The following is a 15,204-nucleotide window of genomic DNA, read 5'->3' as shown; positions in this document are numbered from 1 at the left end:
TTTAACGTTGTGTGTAACCAAAAATGACAACACGTTAAAAAAAATTCTCAATTGTACATGTTAAGTTTATATTCACTGCTTTTTCTGCAAATCTCAATAAGGCAGAGGAGTAAACTCTTGGGCCCCAATGCAAGGTCTATAACAGGGGCCCCACCTACTATGTACTATTTATCATACTGGTGTCTTCCTATGTGGCAAACCTTCTGCCAACTCTGCACCCCTAAGCTCTGCCCCTGCAATAAGGTCTCCATAAAAGTAAACTAAAACAAACTTTGTCACATACCTCACCAGTTCTCGCCCCATCCTTCACCACCGGTCTCCTCAGTCTCCATGGGGAGGAAAACAGATGACAATTGGTTAGGTATGTATACTACAAATATTATTTTTTACTTTTAGGCCTATAGAGAGAGATCTTGTTGATTCCTGACAAACCTCTTTAGTTTGCATTTCTTTTTACTGTACACCATATAATTTTACACGGGCTCAAAAATATTCCCATCCTCGCACTCAGCAACAGTTGGTATGTTAAACAGTTTATCTCATGAAGAAAACCCCATTCTATATACCTTATTGGTACAAATAGCTATCATCAAGGGGGTCCCCCACTCGGGACTTCCTTCTATGAACCAGAATGAGCTGTGTCGGACCCGAGCTTAGCTGTCATCTGAATGATCGCCATGAAATTCTTGATACGGCCACTGCGGGGGAAATATCTAATCAGCTGCGACTTCCCACAGCAAAATAAGCTGTTTGTTGGGGGTGGCGGGAGCCAGAACTGGGGCGATCAGCTAATCATTTCCTATTAAATCTGAAATGGGTAATCTCTGATGAGACAATCGCTATAATGACCCAGAAATTCTAACCCTCAGTACTGCCTGCTGATTCTGCCTTGTGCCCTTTGGCTACTTGTTCGGATAACCTGACTCATCTGATTCTAAAATAGTATTATAACCTGCCCTGATACTCTGGTTTACCCACCAAGATAGTCTCTCCTGATGTATTCACCGCCGACCAGCCTGCTCCATCTAGGACCAGTCACCTATAGAAGACTAATTGATGGACAGCTAAATCTCAGTGATGGAGTTTAGGGTGAATATTCTGCTTTTATCTGCATCATCGTCTAGCCAGAGCTAAGAGACTTCTGCTTCACTACTGCTGGACTGACCTTCCATAGATGTTTCTATGAACCGGCCCTCGCATCGCTGACTGATTACTATACAAGGGGAAGGAATTCCTACACTGAAGCAAGAACCCCAACATAACAGCCCACATGATTGTTCTCCTACATATATGTGGACTATGAAAAATTCCTCCTATTAAAAATTCATTTAATTTCAAAAGAAGTCAAAATTTGGAAGAAAATGACTATAATAGATGTAAAAATGTAATTACTTATTTTCATGTGATTGTAACATCTGGGGACTGAATCCTCAAAATAAAAGATGAAGTAGTATGGCCTAAAAATGCCTTTTGTGACCACCATGGGCTTATAAATATATTTGCTACATATATATATGGCATACTGCACCTTTAAGTGCTATTGTTCCGCTGTTATGTGCTATTGTTGTTGCCATTGTTATTCCCTCCACTAGGACAAAGATGGGAGAAGATGTTCTGTACTGGGGAAAAGGGTGTCTATCTGACGCGTTGCATCAATTGTAGTTCTTGTTGCGTTTTTTTAACATTTATTTGAGGTAGCACAATGTGCTTGGCTTGTTCACACATCTAAATATACGGTGTCGGGATGTACGGCTCGGATGCAATTTTGGGCTGCATTGGTGGCTCTTTTACAGGGTGATGACACACATGCATGCGTGAGTACGCCATGTCAGGGGGCGGCGCAGGGACTTTAAAAGAGCATCAGTCTGCCAGACTATGTTCAGCGTTGGGAGAAAGTTGGCGCGACCTGAGCTGTGTACTGTGGATAAGGACAGAGGTGTTGTTGCAAGAGAGCAAATGCATAAAATCTGCTGTGGAGGTAGAAGGAGCAGAAGGGACCAATTACTTAGAGCCAGAAATGAGGAGCCCAAGTGAGACTGGTGAGTACCGACCTAGTCAGTACAACATCGTTGGACATGAGGTAGCAATAGGTTCTGAAGAGCGAGCTGGTGTGTGAGACTCAAATGCATGGATAGCTTAGCTGGTGGGTGAAAGGTACGTAACATAGATGTGGCCCAAAGACAGTAAGGGGAAGGTGTATCGGCAGTGGCCTGCATAGTGCAAAACTAAGGGGAGAGGCGATGTGGAGGTCTGTAGCGCCCATGTGCAATGCAGCCAGATACCGCCAATAAATAAAAGGGCACTAGGCCCAAAGTACACAGATGAAGCCACCATCCGAAGGCCTACTAGGTCCAAGCAGATAGCTCTTGTATAAAGTAAGGGGTGCCCTTGACCCTGTGTCTGCCAGTCACATCAGAACAAGCCAGCCATCTTGCCAACCTAATTCGTAACCAAGTCTGTGCCATTAATAGTGAGAAGATTGTACTGTATGTGCTGTATATCATAACCAATTTGGGTCAAAATAAAAAGAATTTACATCATTTGTGGCGGTGAGCACCGTCAGCACAAAAACGAACTGTACATATTTTTAAATGCAAAGTTAAGTTGTATCTCTAACTTCCTGCTTCGATGCATCTCTTTCCATGACATCCCTCAGGTGGTCTCCACCATCATACTCCACCCTCTCCCACCTTACAGGATAGCAAAGAATAAATGAAAACAAAAGACTAATACTATGTTGCTGCCATGAACATAACTATCGGGGCGCTTTGAACCTGGGTGAGCCCTAAAGGTCCTTCTGCCCCATCAAAGGAGACGAGTTTTATAAATTACATGAGATAGTGGTGGTGCCTGTTACAGATTTTGCATTGGTGCCCAGGAGCTTGCTGCATAGATGAATATACTGTATATCCTCCATTATTAAAGGTAATTATAGAAATTAACCCTTTACCTTCATAGGATTTAAACTTTTGTACTAAACACTCAGCCTCTTCAATGATCTTGTTTTCGATCGTTTTCTTCCCCATTCCATAATCTCGTAATGTTGAGAGTGAGAATCTTCTCATCACTTTCCAGTTCTCTCCATTGGAAAAGACAACACCTGAATAAAATTAACGCATGTAATACCCATCCATAACACATCGTAAACCCTCAAGGACCGACCGTTTTTCGGCTTTCCGGACGCATCTTTTATTTTTTTTATTGCTGAATTCCAATAGCCAAATTTTTTTTATTTTCCCTTCGATGTATGCATGTTTTTTTTTGCAGGACAAGCTGGATTTTTCAGAGGCACCACTTAGGGTTACATATAATATACTGAATTAATTTTATAAGAAAAATTTGGGGCGGAATGGAAAACCCCCATTCTGTCACTGCTTTTCCGGATTTGTTCTTACACTGTTTACCATTTGGTATGAATAAGATCCTAACTACTCTATGGGCCATTACAAGTTTTATGGAAAAAAAAAATGTTGTCTTGTAGCAAAGAGCTATAACTTTTTTAGTTTTCTGTCGACGTAACTTTCTGAGGGCTTGTTTTATGTGGGATGAGTATTCATTTTCGGGAATATTGGACTTAATTATTGACTTTTATAAAAAAAAAATTGGGGAAAAATGGGAAAAAAGTAAACCCGCCATTGTGGTTTTTGTTTTTTTGTTTCTTACGACATCCGCCATACATTTATGGTTTACTATTTTTACTGAATAAAATAATTTTTAATATAAAAGGGATTTTTTTTCTTTCTTTTTTTTCTTATTTTTTTTTTGTTCCCACCTGGAGAATTGAAGCTGCGATTGCTTAATCTCTTGTGTAATGATACACACAGTGTTACACAAACTGGTCTCCAACATGGCCTAATAGATATCTACCAACTGGATGTCCTTGAACTTGGTGCTTGTGTTAGGCCGTCAGCTGCTATAGTAACCTATTGGCACTTAGCAATCACATTGAGGTGGTGACTATGCTCGCTCACTCACTCTGTCAAACTCCTAGGGTGATGTGGTCGCAATTTCTATCACTATCTCCAATCTTGGCCAATAGAGTGGGATGTTTACTCTGTAATAGAGTCAATATTCACCAGTGACCCTCAAGCAATGTGCTATTACGGCACAGGGCGGTAAGGGGTTAAAGAGGTTCAGTTTGGAGAAACCCTTAGCAGAACCCTTCTGGTCAGCTCTTATCACTGTAAACTGTCTACCTAATACATCGACAAGCTGTTCAGAGGGATGCCAACTCTTTACAATAGTCCTCTACTCTACCTAATAGAGACGGGTCCTGAGGTCTAATTTGAGTTATTGAGAATAAACTCAAAGGAAATAGACCCTAGATGAACTAGAGCCGGTGTAGAGGAGGACGACCGAAGCAACTGACGGAATGGGTGGATTGCAGTATCAAGAAAGGTTATCAAACTTGGGGCTATTCACTTTAAAATAGAGACGGCTTAGGGGTGATCTAATTACAATGTACATATATATGAATGGACAATACAGAGATCTTTCTAATGATCTATATATTCCTAGACCTGTCACCAAAACAAAGGGGCATCCTCTATGTCAAGAGGAAAGAAGATTTCACAGTCATCACAGACAGAGATTCTTTACTGTAGGAGCAGTGAGACTATGGAACTCTCTGGTACAGGATGTTGTGATGGTGGATTCATTCAAGAAGCACCTTGATTCCTTTTTTGAAAAATAAAATTGTCACAGCTTTGGGGTATGTGGAACGAGTAGGCCGCTCCGTCGTAGCGGAGTAGCAGCTGGCCAAACAATAGTGAATAAAAGTCTTTAGGCGAAGAGTACCTGGATAAAATCTTAGGCAGGTACTTAGCGTAGCTGACGTTAGATGTAGCAGACGTTTGGTGTAACAGACGTTTGGCACAGATGACACTTTTGACTCCGAGACTAGACTTCGTACTGGGACAAACACAACTACTGGATATGGGATACGGGGCACAGGGAACGGGGACACTGGATACAGAATACAACTTCGGGACCATTTGCAATGACGAACATGGGCAGACACAACAATGCTCAGGCAAGGAGGAAGAGGGCAGAGTCCTTTTCATAATTCCTGGTATGCTGGGATAGGATGGGGGAGATTTTCCTGGTGTGTGTGCTGGCCCTTTATTTGTATAGAAATCCTAGATATATAGAGGTAAATCAGGGCCCCATACACTGCTATGAGTAACATATCTAACGTCTGTGGTCGCTGACCTCAAACTCCTTCCATCCAGTCGACGCCCTTCTCTCCAAAGATGTCTGCACATACGGCCGTCCTGTTCCACAGACGTGGAGCTCAGTCCAGACTTAAGAAGCCAAAGTGCACGCAGGTGGGAGATTGAGCTGATTGCCCCCAGAGAACCCTGGGCTGTAAGAGGGGCTGTGCCCCTCCCTGCAGTGCCTGAGCGTTGTTTGTCATATCCTAGTTTGTCTAGCAAATGGTCTCCTAGTGTTTTCCAGTTCCAGTGTTCCCTGTTCCTGTATCCCGTATCCTGTGCTATCCTGTTCTAGTGCTGTGCTATAGTGGTGCTCCGCTGTACCTATGCATGTCCTGCTGCTCCACGCCTGATGTCTACCCGCTGCCTAGTCCCAGCCGAGCCTCCCTTGCTACTGTCCGAGCTGCCACAGGTACCTTATATGAACTGTGACCTGTTGGCCAGCTACCATACCGCCAAGGCGGTACGGCCCAGTGGGTCCACATACACTACGTGACAGTATCATAGCTCAGCACAACTCTAAACTTGTATGGAGCTCCCAGCAACAGCTCCAATTTCTGTTTGTCCTGTCATGTATCCACTATTGCTTTTTCAAGTTTTACAATCTTTAAAATGCTTATTGTGTATCATTATTATATCTTATTTTAATCCTTTTTATTTTTTTTACTCTTTTAATAACTTTAATTTTACTAATTTTTGATATATATATATATAAAGAGAAAGCAGCAGCACTCACATGGAAATCAATGAACGGGTGCCCAGCAAAAACGTCCCGGACGAAATGTCAGATATAGCAAAAGAAGATATGCGGCACTGAAATGAAGAAAATGGTGGTTTATTCAATTCCAATACAAAAGCTTTTGTATTGGAATTGAATAAACCACTATTTTCTTCATTGGAGTGCCGCATATCTTCTTTCGCTATATATATATATATATATATATATATATATATATATATATATATATATATATATATACACATGTATATAGGTAAACAAATGTATCAAGCAGCACCGGCGAACAGTGGGTGTGCTGCCTATTTTTTGAATACTATACATGTATATATATATATATATATATATATATATATATATATATATATATATATAAAAATAAATATATTATGTAAGCTCTGGCAGTTTCAATAACGGAAGGAGAAAGCAGTATAGAAAATTTAGTACAGCATCAATGGAAATCTGGAATATCAAATATTATGAATTATAAGATGGTCATAAAAAATATAAAACTTACTTGTAAGGGCAGAGAACCTCCAGTAAGAATACCCAATCTATTTTATCACACAATTTACTACATTCAATTTTTTTTTTCCATTTTGCTTTATTTCTCAAATCTATTATAGATATTATTATTTTTTATTTTTTTTTAGTAGGGGGGCAAAGTCAGCAATTAAAAAAAATGGTTACCATTGTTCTTTATTAATTTCGCAATGACAGGTGTATGGGGTCTGTCCGAAAATGCATCACCGTGGTTGATTAGCGCATCCTTAACAGTTTCATAACCGCACAGGACGACTGCTTTTGTCATGCCTATCTGGACACTGAAGACTGAGCCGTACGTCTTGGAAAGCTGTGAACACAAGATATTTAGGATTAACTTAAACGATTTCCATGAGTTAAATTCACCTTAAGCTTAAAGAAAATAAATTGAATCTCCACCTTTTACCACCATGTCATTTTAAGGTTAAAATTCTGTTCAGAATGTCATAATATATCTTTATAGCGGTTGGAGCTCTGTTTTATGATACAGAGCTTCAAATTCCCTGCATAGCGTTAAATGTTAAAATTCTGTCTGCCTTCAGCCACCACAAGGGGGAGCTTAAGGGCTTACTGCATACTGTCTATACATTGAAATCAATAATAACACAGTATTTAGTAAGTATCTAAGTGCCCCCTAGTGGTGACCAAAATGTTGTCATTAAAGGGAACCTGTCATTGACATTATGCTGCTCTCATTTAAGACAGCATTTTGCAGTGACAGACACGCTGTCAGCGGTCTGTCACTGATTTGCTGAAGTTAAGCCATTGATAAGAGCTTACCTGCAGAGCCGGGGAGTGCCGCCAAAGATCAGTCTGGGGTTTCTCATGAGCTCCTGTTAGCTCCGTCCATTTTCTGCTAGCTCGACCCACGCTTTGCTGATTAACAGATGTCTCCCTTTGCGCAGTAATAGGGAGTCATCTGTCAATCAGCGGAGAGAGTGAGCAGAGCTAGCGGAAAGTGGGCGGAGACAGCGGCAGCTCAGCAATACGCCCAACTTGTATTTTTTATATATATATATATATATATATATATATATATATATATAAAATCTATTTACTTTCAAATGCCCTGGAAGGTAGTTGTGAGTTAATAGAAGGTGTCCCCATCAGGTCCCTCATCTATTAGCCAAAGAAGAGAACTACTTCAAATAGTAAATCTGGCTATTACATGGACAGTCTATTTATTTAAATTGGAAATGTGTAACGCTTTATTTTCCCTGTGGTGGCGCTGGAGGGAAATTCAACACTTGCTGTTGGGTTCCCACACAGTTTGCGGGACATCTTATTGTCAGGGATCCCTTCTAAAAAAAATTGGATCTTTCAAAACTGATAATCTCTTTAACACTCATTCTAAAGCAAAGAAATTTGAAATCCCTGAAGGTCCTCAGCATCTATTTGTAAAACGAGTCATATAAAAGTGAATTTCCAGTTATCGCTATAAAACTTCATGTGTCCATCATAAAATTAAAGTCTAACTTAATTTTTCTTTGCATATAATTCAGTGTAATCTAGGAGAAGCCACAGGAAAAAGAGGCTGTGCATTTCTATGAAGCGTGTGTGACTCTGTGACTTAATAATAGTTTAATAACTGCAATAAATGAAACTGTAACCTAGATACTTCCTGTAACCAGCCACAAGAAAAAGCAGGTCAGGAATATAATTGACTTAAAGGTTATGTACACCTTTGAAACAAGTTTTCTTTTTTTTTTTTTTAAATAAAAATGTGTATCAGTGTGATTGATGCAACTTTGTAATTACATTTTATTAAAAATTATTTTTGCTTTTTGAGATACAGCTACTTTGTATCTTGTATACAGAGCAGCTGTATCTTGCGCTGAAACCTAAATACGTCAGGCCCCTATAGACCCTCCTAATGATAGTAGCTCCTGTAAATAATGCACCACATACAGCCCCCTGTAGATAGTGCCCTACATATAGCACCTGTACATAGTGACGTACATAGATGCCCCACATATAGCCCCCCTGTAGAGAGTGCCCCACATATAGTCCCCCCTGTAGATAATGCTCCACATACAGCCCCCACATATAGCCCCTCTTGTAGAGTTCCACATATAGCCCCCACGCCCTGTGGATAGTGCTCCACATATAGCCCCCCTGTAGATAGCGCTCCACGTATAGCCCCTCACACTTTTAACAGAAAAATACCCTTTACATACTCACCTAAACATGTTCCCGCTCCGTCATTTTCAATGCAGCCCTGCTCACTTCTGAGCAGGTCTGCTGGGGCTGAATGGTGCAAGCTGCTGCTTGTGTCGTTAAAAGGCGCTAAGTGATACGGGAAGTCATTCTGCCCGGCCAATGAGTGCATTTCAATGACATAAACGGCGCGATGACGACATCGCGCCGCTTGCGTTGTTGAAAGGAGGATTGGCAGGCTGCCTTGCTCTGTCATTCAACGATGTCGTCCTATAGACGCAGGTATAATTATAGTGTAGGTGGGGGGTGACAGCTGGATTCAGTGGCGCCACCGCCCCCTTAGAGAGGCTGTAGGCCGCCGCCTGAGGCGAGATGTTCAACCCGCCTCATGGATGGTGCAGCCCTGCATCTAAGTTATGAACTTAGATGTGATCGGTAACAGCTCAATCCGGCGTGTCAGAGACCGGACTGATTCAGGTCTCAGCGCTAGATACAGCTGATCTGTATACAAGATACAAAGTAGCTGTATCTCAAAAAATAATAATGTTTTTTGATAAAGTGTAATTACAAGGTTGCGGCAATCACACTGATTATATATATATATATAGCAAAATATACAATATACAATATACAGGTCAGCACTCCAAGTTCAGTGAAAAAAATGGATCTTTTTAATCAATACATGCAACGTTTCAGCCCTGCTCAATGGGGCCTTTCTCAAGCAATATATTTCAGTGTGAGGTGCACATATAAATACATGGTTTACAACATCATTGTAATAATGTAATAAACTTTCAATCAAGTCTAAAAACGTAGTTTATGGTATAAAAACAGTGTGGTGCAAAAGCCACCATGTGGAGTTATCATTTATTCAATGAAATGCGTGCAATAGATAATAGGGCATATCGCCCGTACTGTATAAAACTTTTAAAATACAGTCTAATTGGCAAAGTGCCAATAGAGCCAGTGCAGGTGTATAATATCAAAATATATTAAAAAGCATACTTTAATTAAGCATAGATCCGGCTCACCCTTCCGTGAATCCCCTTTCATCCACCATGCTGGTTAATGCGCCGGTATTTCCGGGTATTAGTGCGCATGCGCCACATCGCATGTTTCGCATAAGGTGGTTGCTACTCAGAAGTTGAGAGTGAGTCGTGGAACGCACTCGTTCTATTTTCTTTTCCAGGATCAATTCTTTATCCAACTAAGAGGTACAGCCATGGGTACTAATGTAGCACCTACCTACGCCAATATCTTCATGGCAACACTGGAGAGGGAGTTCGTTTATGTATCCCACCACTTTAGGCATGTACTGAAGTGGTGGAGATACATAGATGATATCTTCATCATCTGGTTGGGGTCCGATGTGGAATTGGATTTGTTTCACGAGTACATTAATCACATCGATCCAGACATCAAATTTACATTGGTTAAGTCCAGTCATTCAATTGAATTTCTGGACACCACCATAACCAAATCAGATTCTAAACTAACATCGGACATTTTTACCAAAGTCACTGATAGGAATAACCTTCTACGGTTTGAAAGTAACCATCCTAGGGGTCTCATCAAAGCGCTCCCATATAGCCAGCTACTGAGGGTCAAAAGAATTGTAGACACCGATGAGACAAGATGAGGCTGAAAGAAATGGGTGGAAAGTTCATTTCACGTGGGTACCCCAAGAAATTGGTTCAACAACATCGAGATAGAGTATTATCAATAGATAGAGAAACACTATTATCCACAGAAACGTCCACACAATCAGCGAAAAATAACAAAAGTAATATGGCTAATAGGATACCTTTTGTGTCCACATACAATGAAACTAGCCACGATATTGCCAATATTCTATATAAACATTGGTCCATATTGGGCAGCAATCTAAAACATGTTCCTGAATTCTCAGCACCCCCATTGATGTCCTATAAACGTCCGAGAAATCTAAGGGATAATCTGATAAAAGCTGATATAGGTTAGAATAGGAAAGTGATACAAACTTTCCTAGATAAGAAAAAATTGGGATGTTTCCCTTGTTTGAACTGCGTCAACTGCAGATACATGATCAAAGGTGAATCGTTTGTTCACCCCACAACAAGTATGGAATACAAAATTAAACAATACCTTACCTGTACATCAGATTATGTCATCTATTTGTTGCAATGTCCATGTGATCTCCTCTACGTAGGAGAGACTACATTAGACTGTAAGACACATATAAACAAACATAGATTCAGTATACGTTCCAAAAGACTGGATTTACCAGTATCAAAACATTTTGTGGAAGCCAATCACACAGAGAAAGATCTACGATTTAGAATAATAGATCACATCACTAAACCGAGACGAGGCGGTGACAGAACATCTTTTTTGAAAAAACGGGAGCTAGAATGGATCTACAGGTTAAATACACTACGTCCCTATGGACTAAACGTCGACTTTAAGTTGAGTGGTATAGGTTAGGAGGTGGTTTGCCCATGACTTTGCTTTTCACTCTACATATTAGGGATTATGACTAGACAGTGTGTACATATTACCATACTAACACAAAAATATTTTTTCTATTTTTTCTGTCTATTTCAGATTTTTTCTGTTTATTTCAGACAATATATGAAGACTCACCTACAATGGATCCCCTCATCCTGTTTCCATGCTATTATACAAAAAATAAAAAAGGAATTGTTGCCACTTCTTTGAAATTTGAAGTTTGGCGCAAACTAAACGCAATATGCTCATATGTTAATTTACATGTTATTACTAAATAAATATGGCCCTACATTCACTTCTTCCATTTTTTCACAATTAGTTTGATAATTTATTATAGAGAAATGTGTTCTATAATGAACGGACCGAGTGCTAAAATATGTTGCAAAGCTGGAAAAACGCACCCAAAGTTGTGGGAATCCCCTTTTGGATTATCTAAAATATACAAATCAATAGTGAAAAGTGAATGTATTGCGTTCTTGAAGATCTTTTACATAGTGACGAACGGAGCATGCGCGAGATGCGTGCCATTAGAACGAGTGCGTTCCACGACTCACTCTCAACTTCTGAGTAGCAACCACCTTATGCGAAACATGCGATGTGGCGCATGCGCACTGATACCCGGAAATACCGGCGCATTAACCAGCATGGTGGATGAAAGGGGATTCACGGAAGGGTGAGCCGGATCTATGCTTAATTAAAGTATGCTTTTTAATATATTTTGATATTATACACCTGCACTGGCTCTATTGGCACTTTGCCAATTAGACTGTATTTTAAAAGTTTTATACAGTACGGGCGATATGCCCTATTATCTATTGCACGCATTTCATTGAATAAATGATAACTCCACATGGTGGCTTTTGCACCACACTGTTTTTATACCATAAACTACGTTTTTAGACTTGATTGAAAGTTTATTACATTATTACAATGATGTTGTAAACCATGTATTTATATGTGCACCTCACACTGAAATGTATTGCTTGAGAAAGGCCCCATTGAGCAGGGCTGAAATGTTGCATGTATTGATTAAAAAGATCCATTTTTTTCACTGAACTTGGAGTGCTGACCTGTATATTGGATTTTGCTGTGTATTTGGGACGCTAGTCGTGCGTCTGAACAGGTACTTGTGCACCCTATACTGGAGGAACGGTGCTGCTTTTGCTTTTTATATATATATATATATATATATATATATATATATATATATATATATATATATATATATATATATATGAATTCTCATGTGAAAGTCCATTGGGTCAGATTTACTAGTAGTGTTTAAGATTTGAGATAGTGTAAACTTAGACAATAAAGTCAGAAGATGAGCCCAATAAATCAAAGTGGCTGTAATAAAAATTTGGCGCATCTACAGTACTTAGACGTATTAGCGCCTGTTCACATTTGGGTTGGAAGTTCTGTTAGGAGATTTTGCCCGACATACCAGAAAAAATAGCGCAGAATGCTTCGCTATTGTTTCCTGTAAAACGACAGACACCATAACAAAAACCTGACGGAATTCATAAAAGTCAAATCGGTACCGTCGGGCGCCCATGGTATTCGTCATGTATGGGAACTGTTGCTAACATAATTTTTGTTGTTCTGCTCCTCTGATGGAGCAGAGCAACGGGAACAGCAATGCAGATGTGAACAGGCCCTTAGACACCTTTCTTTTCCTTATACCACCTCTTGTCTGGCTTAGTTTTGCTACACTTGGCGCACAGCGTTACATTTTAAACCACATCTCTTTCTCGCTAATCTACGCCTCAATGTCGAGTGCTGCACCAGAATTTGTCTAAAACAGTTAATAAATGTGGCGCAAGTTGAATAGTAAATCTGCCCCATTGTTTTTTTTATCTAAATGGATCCGAACCTTTGTACCAATTTCCATCTGGAGATCATATATATTATAAGAACTCTATTTGAGAATTTTTGTATTACCTCCATGAATGTTTTATGGGGTTTCGACATGTCCAGCATGAGAACATTTCCCAGGATCGGTAAAGGTGTTGGTCCAGGTGGAAAATTTTTATAATTTCCATACTTCTGGTTCTTAAAAGCATTGGCCAAAAATAAGACGACAACAACGGAGATGAGAATTGTGATCAGGTCCATGGCAAATGAGAGTTCTGTAAAATGTAGAAAATTAAGACAAAACATCAGATATTCTTATGCCCAGATATTTCAAGTAGAACTTTCCTATGAGAGTTTTAATAACTTGCAACAAGCTGAAAGGTTTCCTTTAAAATACAAAATTTTGTTATTAAATGTGCATACGTTTTTTTTCCAATACATCCAAAATAAAATGTAATGCAGCTTTAAAAATAGTCTTGATTAAAAAAACTTCTAACGTTTTGTTTCTACAGCTCCTATGCAGACGTATGTGTCTCCATGGTTACAGACTACAATCAAACTCTCTGTAGTCTGATTCTGCAATCATGTTTACTCTACTTTCTGTCCCTTCGTCTAGGTAACTTACAGACAAATAGAAGACCGGGAGATAGAAGAGCGTTGCCCTACATTCTCTTTGGATGAAAATGTCTGTACTTGGGTATTATACATCCCCATGAAAGCCCCAAATACGCGCTATGGGAAAAACAGGAATCCTGAAAATTTTTGTTACTGGGCATAAACAATATTAATAAAAATCTGCATATTTGGTATTATTTACACCGGAGAATAAGATGATTATTTTCTGGTGGGGTAAATTTAATTGGTTAACCAGCTTTTAGGCAAGATTTAGGAGAGCCCATCAATGTGTCATCATTGGCGGGCTATAACTTTTGTGCAGTTGGTGCAGTTGCACAGAGTCCAGAAGGTAAGGGGTGCACTGCCCCCATAAAAGCATCTTGCTACTGTCTGTTAGCTTGCATGTAATGTTCTGAGCTAATGAATTTCATGGCTCACAGTTACTGATGGATTGTGGTATCGTTAGAAAGACATAACGGGGGTATCAATTCTGAGATATTTGAGAGCAAGGGTCGCATATTCTTGCACAGGGACCCTCTAATATCTGTGTCTACCCATGCCCAGAACCTCCTTGATGCCCACCTATCAGGAGAAAGAATGGCCAGTGGCACCTTAACTGCAGTACTAAAATAGCAACTCTCTCGTCCATGTGGCTGTGACTGGTACTGCAGCTCAGTTATAGCTCAGCCTCAATCAAGTGCAACATAAGACAATGCTTTACACACAAACAAAACTGCGATGTATACTGCAGAAAAGGGACCACCGGCCTCCAGTAAGTGCTGAACTCCCTTCTTTCTGATGATCAGTGGAGTTCCCGGTGGTCAGACCCCCAATAATCACACATTGATGTCCAATCCTAAGGACACCTAAAAATATTGTGGAAGACGGTTAAGGTAAACTTTCCAACTCACAGGTTCTCTTTAAAAAAAAAAGTAAATAAAATAAAAGAAAGTAAGAAATGGGTTGAATAAGAGAAGAAAAAACATGGTAAAAAAAAATAAAAAATAAAATAATCATGGCCTAACCTTTCCAGTAAGGCTTCGTTCACATCTGCATCAGGGCTCCGTTCAGACGTTCCGTCTGAGCTTTCCGTCGGAATGGAGCCCTGACTGACACAAACGGAAACCATAGTGACGGATCCGGTGCCAATGGTTTTGGTTTGTCTCCGTTGCTCAAGGGTTCCGTAGTTTTGACGGAATCAATAGCGCAGTCGACTACGTAGCCCTGACGCAGATGTGAATGAATCCTAACACAAATACTGTACTAGAATTGTCTAAGATCAGACATGCCTTCAAGAACTTGACATGGAACAAATGTGTCACTCGAGATCACAGGAAGGGGTGTAACAATAGGGAGGTTCGAGATTGCAGCAGCTGGGTATTGGGGATCTTATTAAGTTCTTCTGCTCAATATGAGGGGGCCAGTACTATGAGTCATGCACGATAGTTTGGGAACCCTATTACAGATTTTGCTTTGGGGCCCAGGATCTTCAGGTCAATCTTACAGTATAATGAACGTCCACAAATCAGAGGCTGATCATAGACAATTTTATTATCCCCTAGACAACTAGTACAAATTCCCCATGTAGCCTAAAATATA

General features: G+C 40.0%; 1 protein-coding gene across 2 annotated transcripts in view; it reads right to left on the bottom strand.

The window, feature by feature from the left end:
* LOC142759073 (cytochrome P450 2C14-like) overlaps nucleotides 1-15,204 on the bottom strand; it is a 60,355-nt gene that overhangs the window by 17,885 nt on the left and 27,266 nt on the right. For both annotated transcript variants that reach the window (XM_075860921.1, XM_075860922.1), the window contains 3 exons: nucleotides 13,078-13,265; nucleotides 6,640-6,802; nucleotides 2,951-3,100 (listed from right to left, as the gene is read on the bottom strand). In XM_075860921.1, the coding sequence (XP_075717036.1) occupies nucleotides 2,951-3,100; nucleotides 6,640-6,802; nucleotides 13,078-13,251 (487 nt within the window). In that variant the 5' untranslated portion in view covers nucleotides 13,252-13,265. The remainder of the gene's footprint in view (nucleotides 1-2,950; nucleotides 3,101-6,639; nucleotides 6,803-13,077; nucleotides 13,266-15,204) is intronic.

Source organism: Rhinoderma darwinii, chromosome 4, assembly GCF_050947455.1.
Source record: "Rhinoderma darwinii isolate aRhiDar2 chromosome 4, aRhiDar2.hap1, whole genome shotgun sequence".
Lineage (NCBI taxonomy): Eukaryota > Metazoa > Chordata > Amphibia > Anura > Rhinodermatidae > Rhinoderma > Rhinoderma darwinii.
Note: the sequence above shows the minus strand (reverse complement) of the source record. Positions and strands in the feature narration are given on the sequence as shown.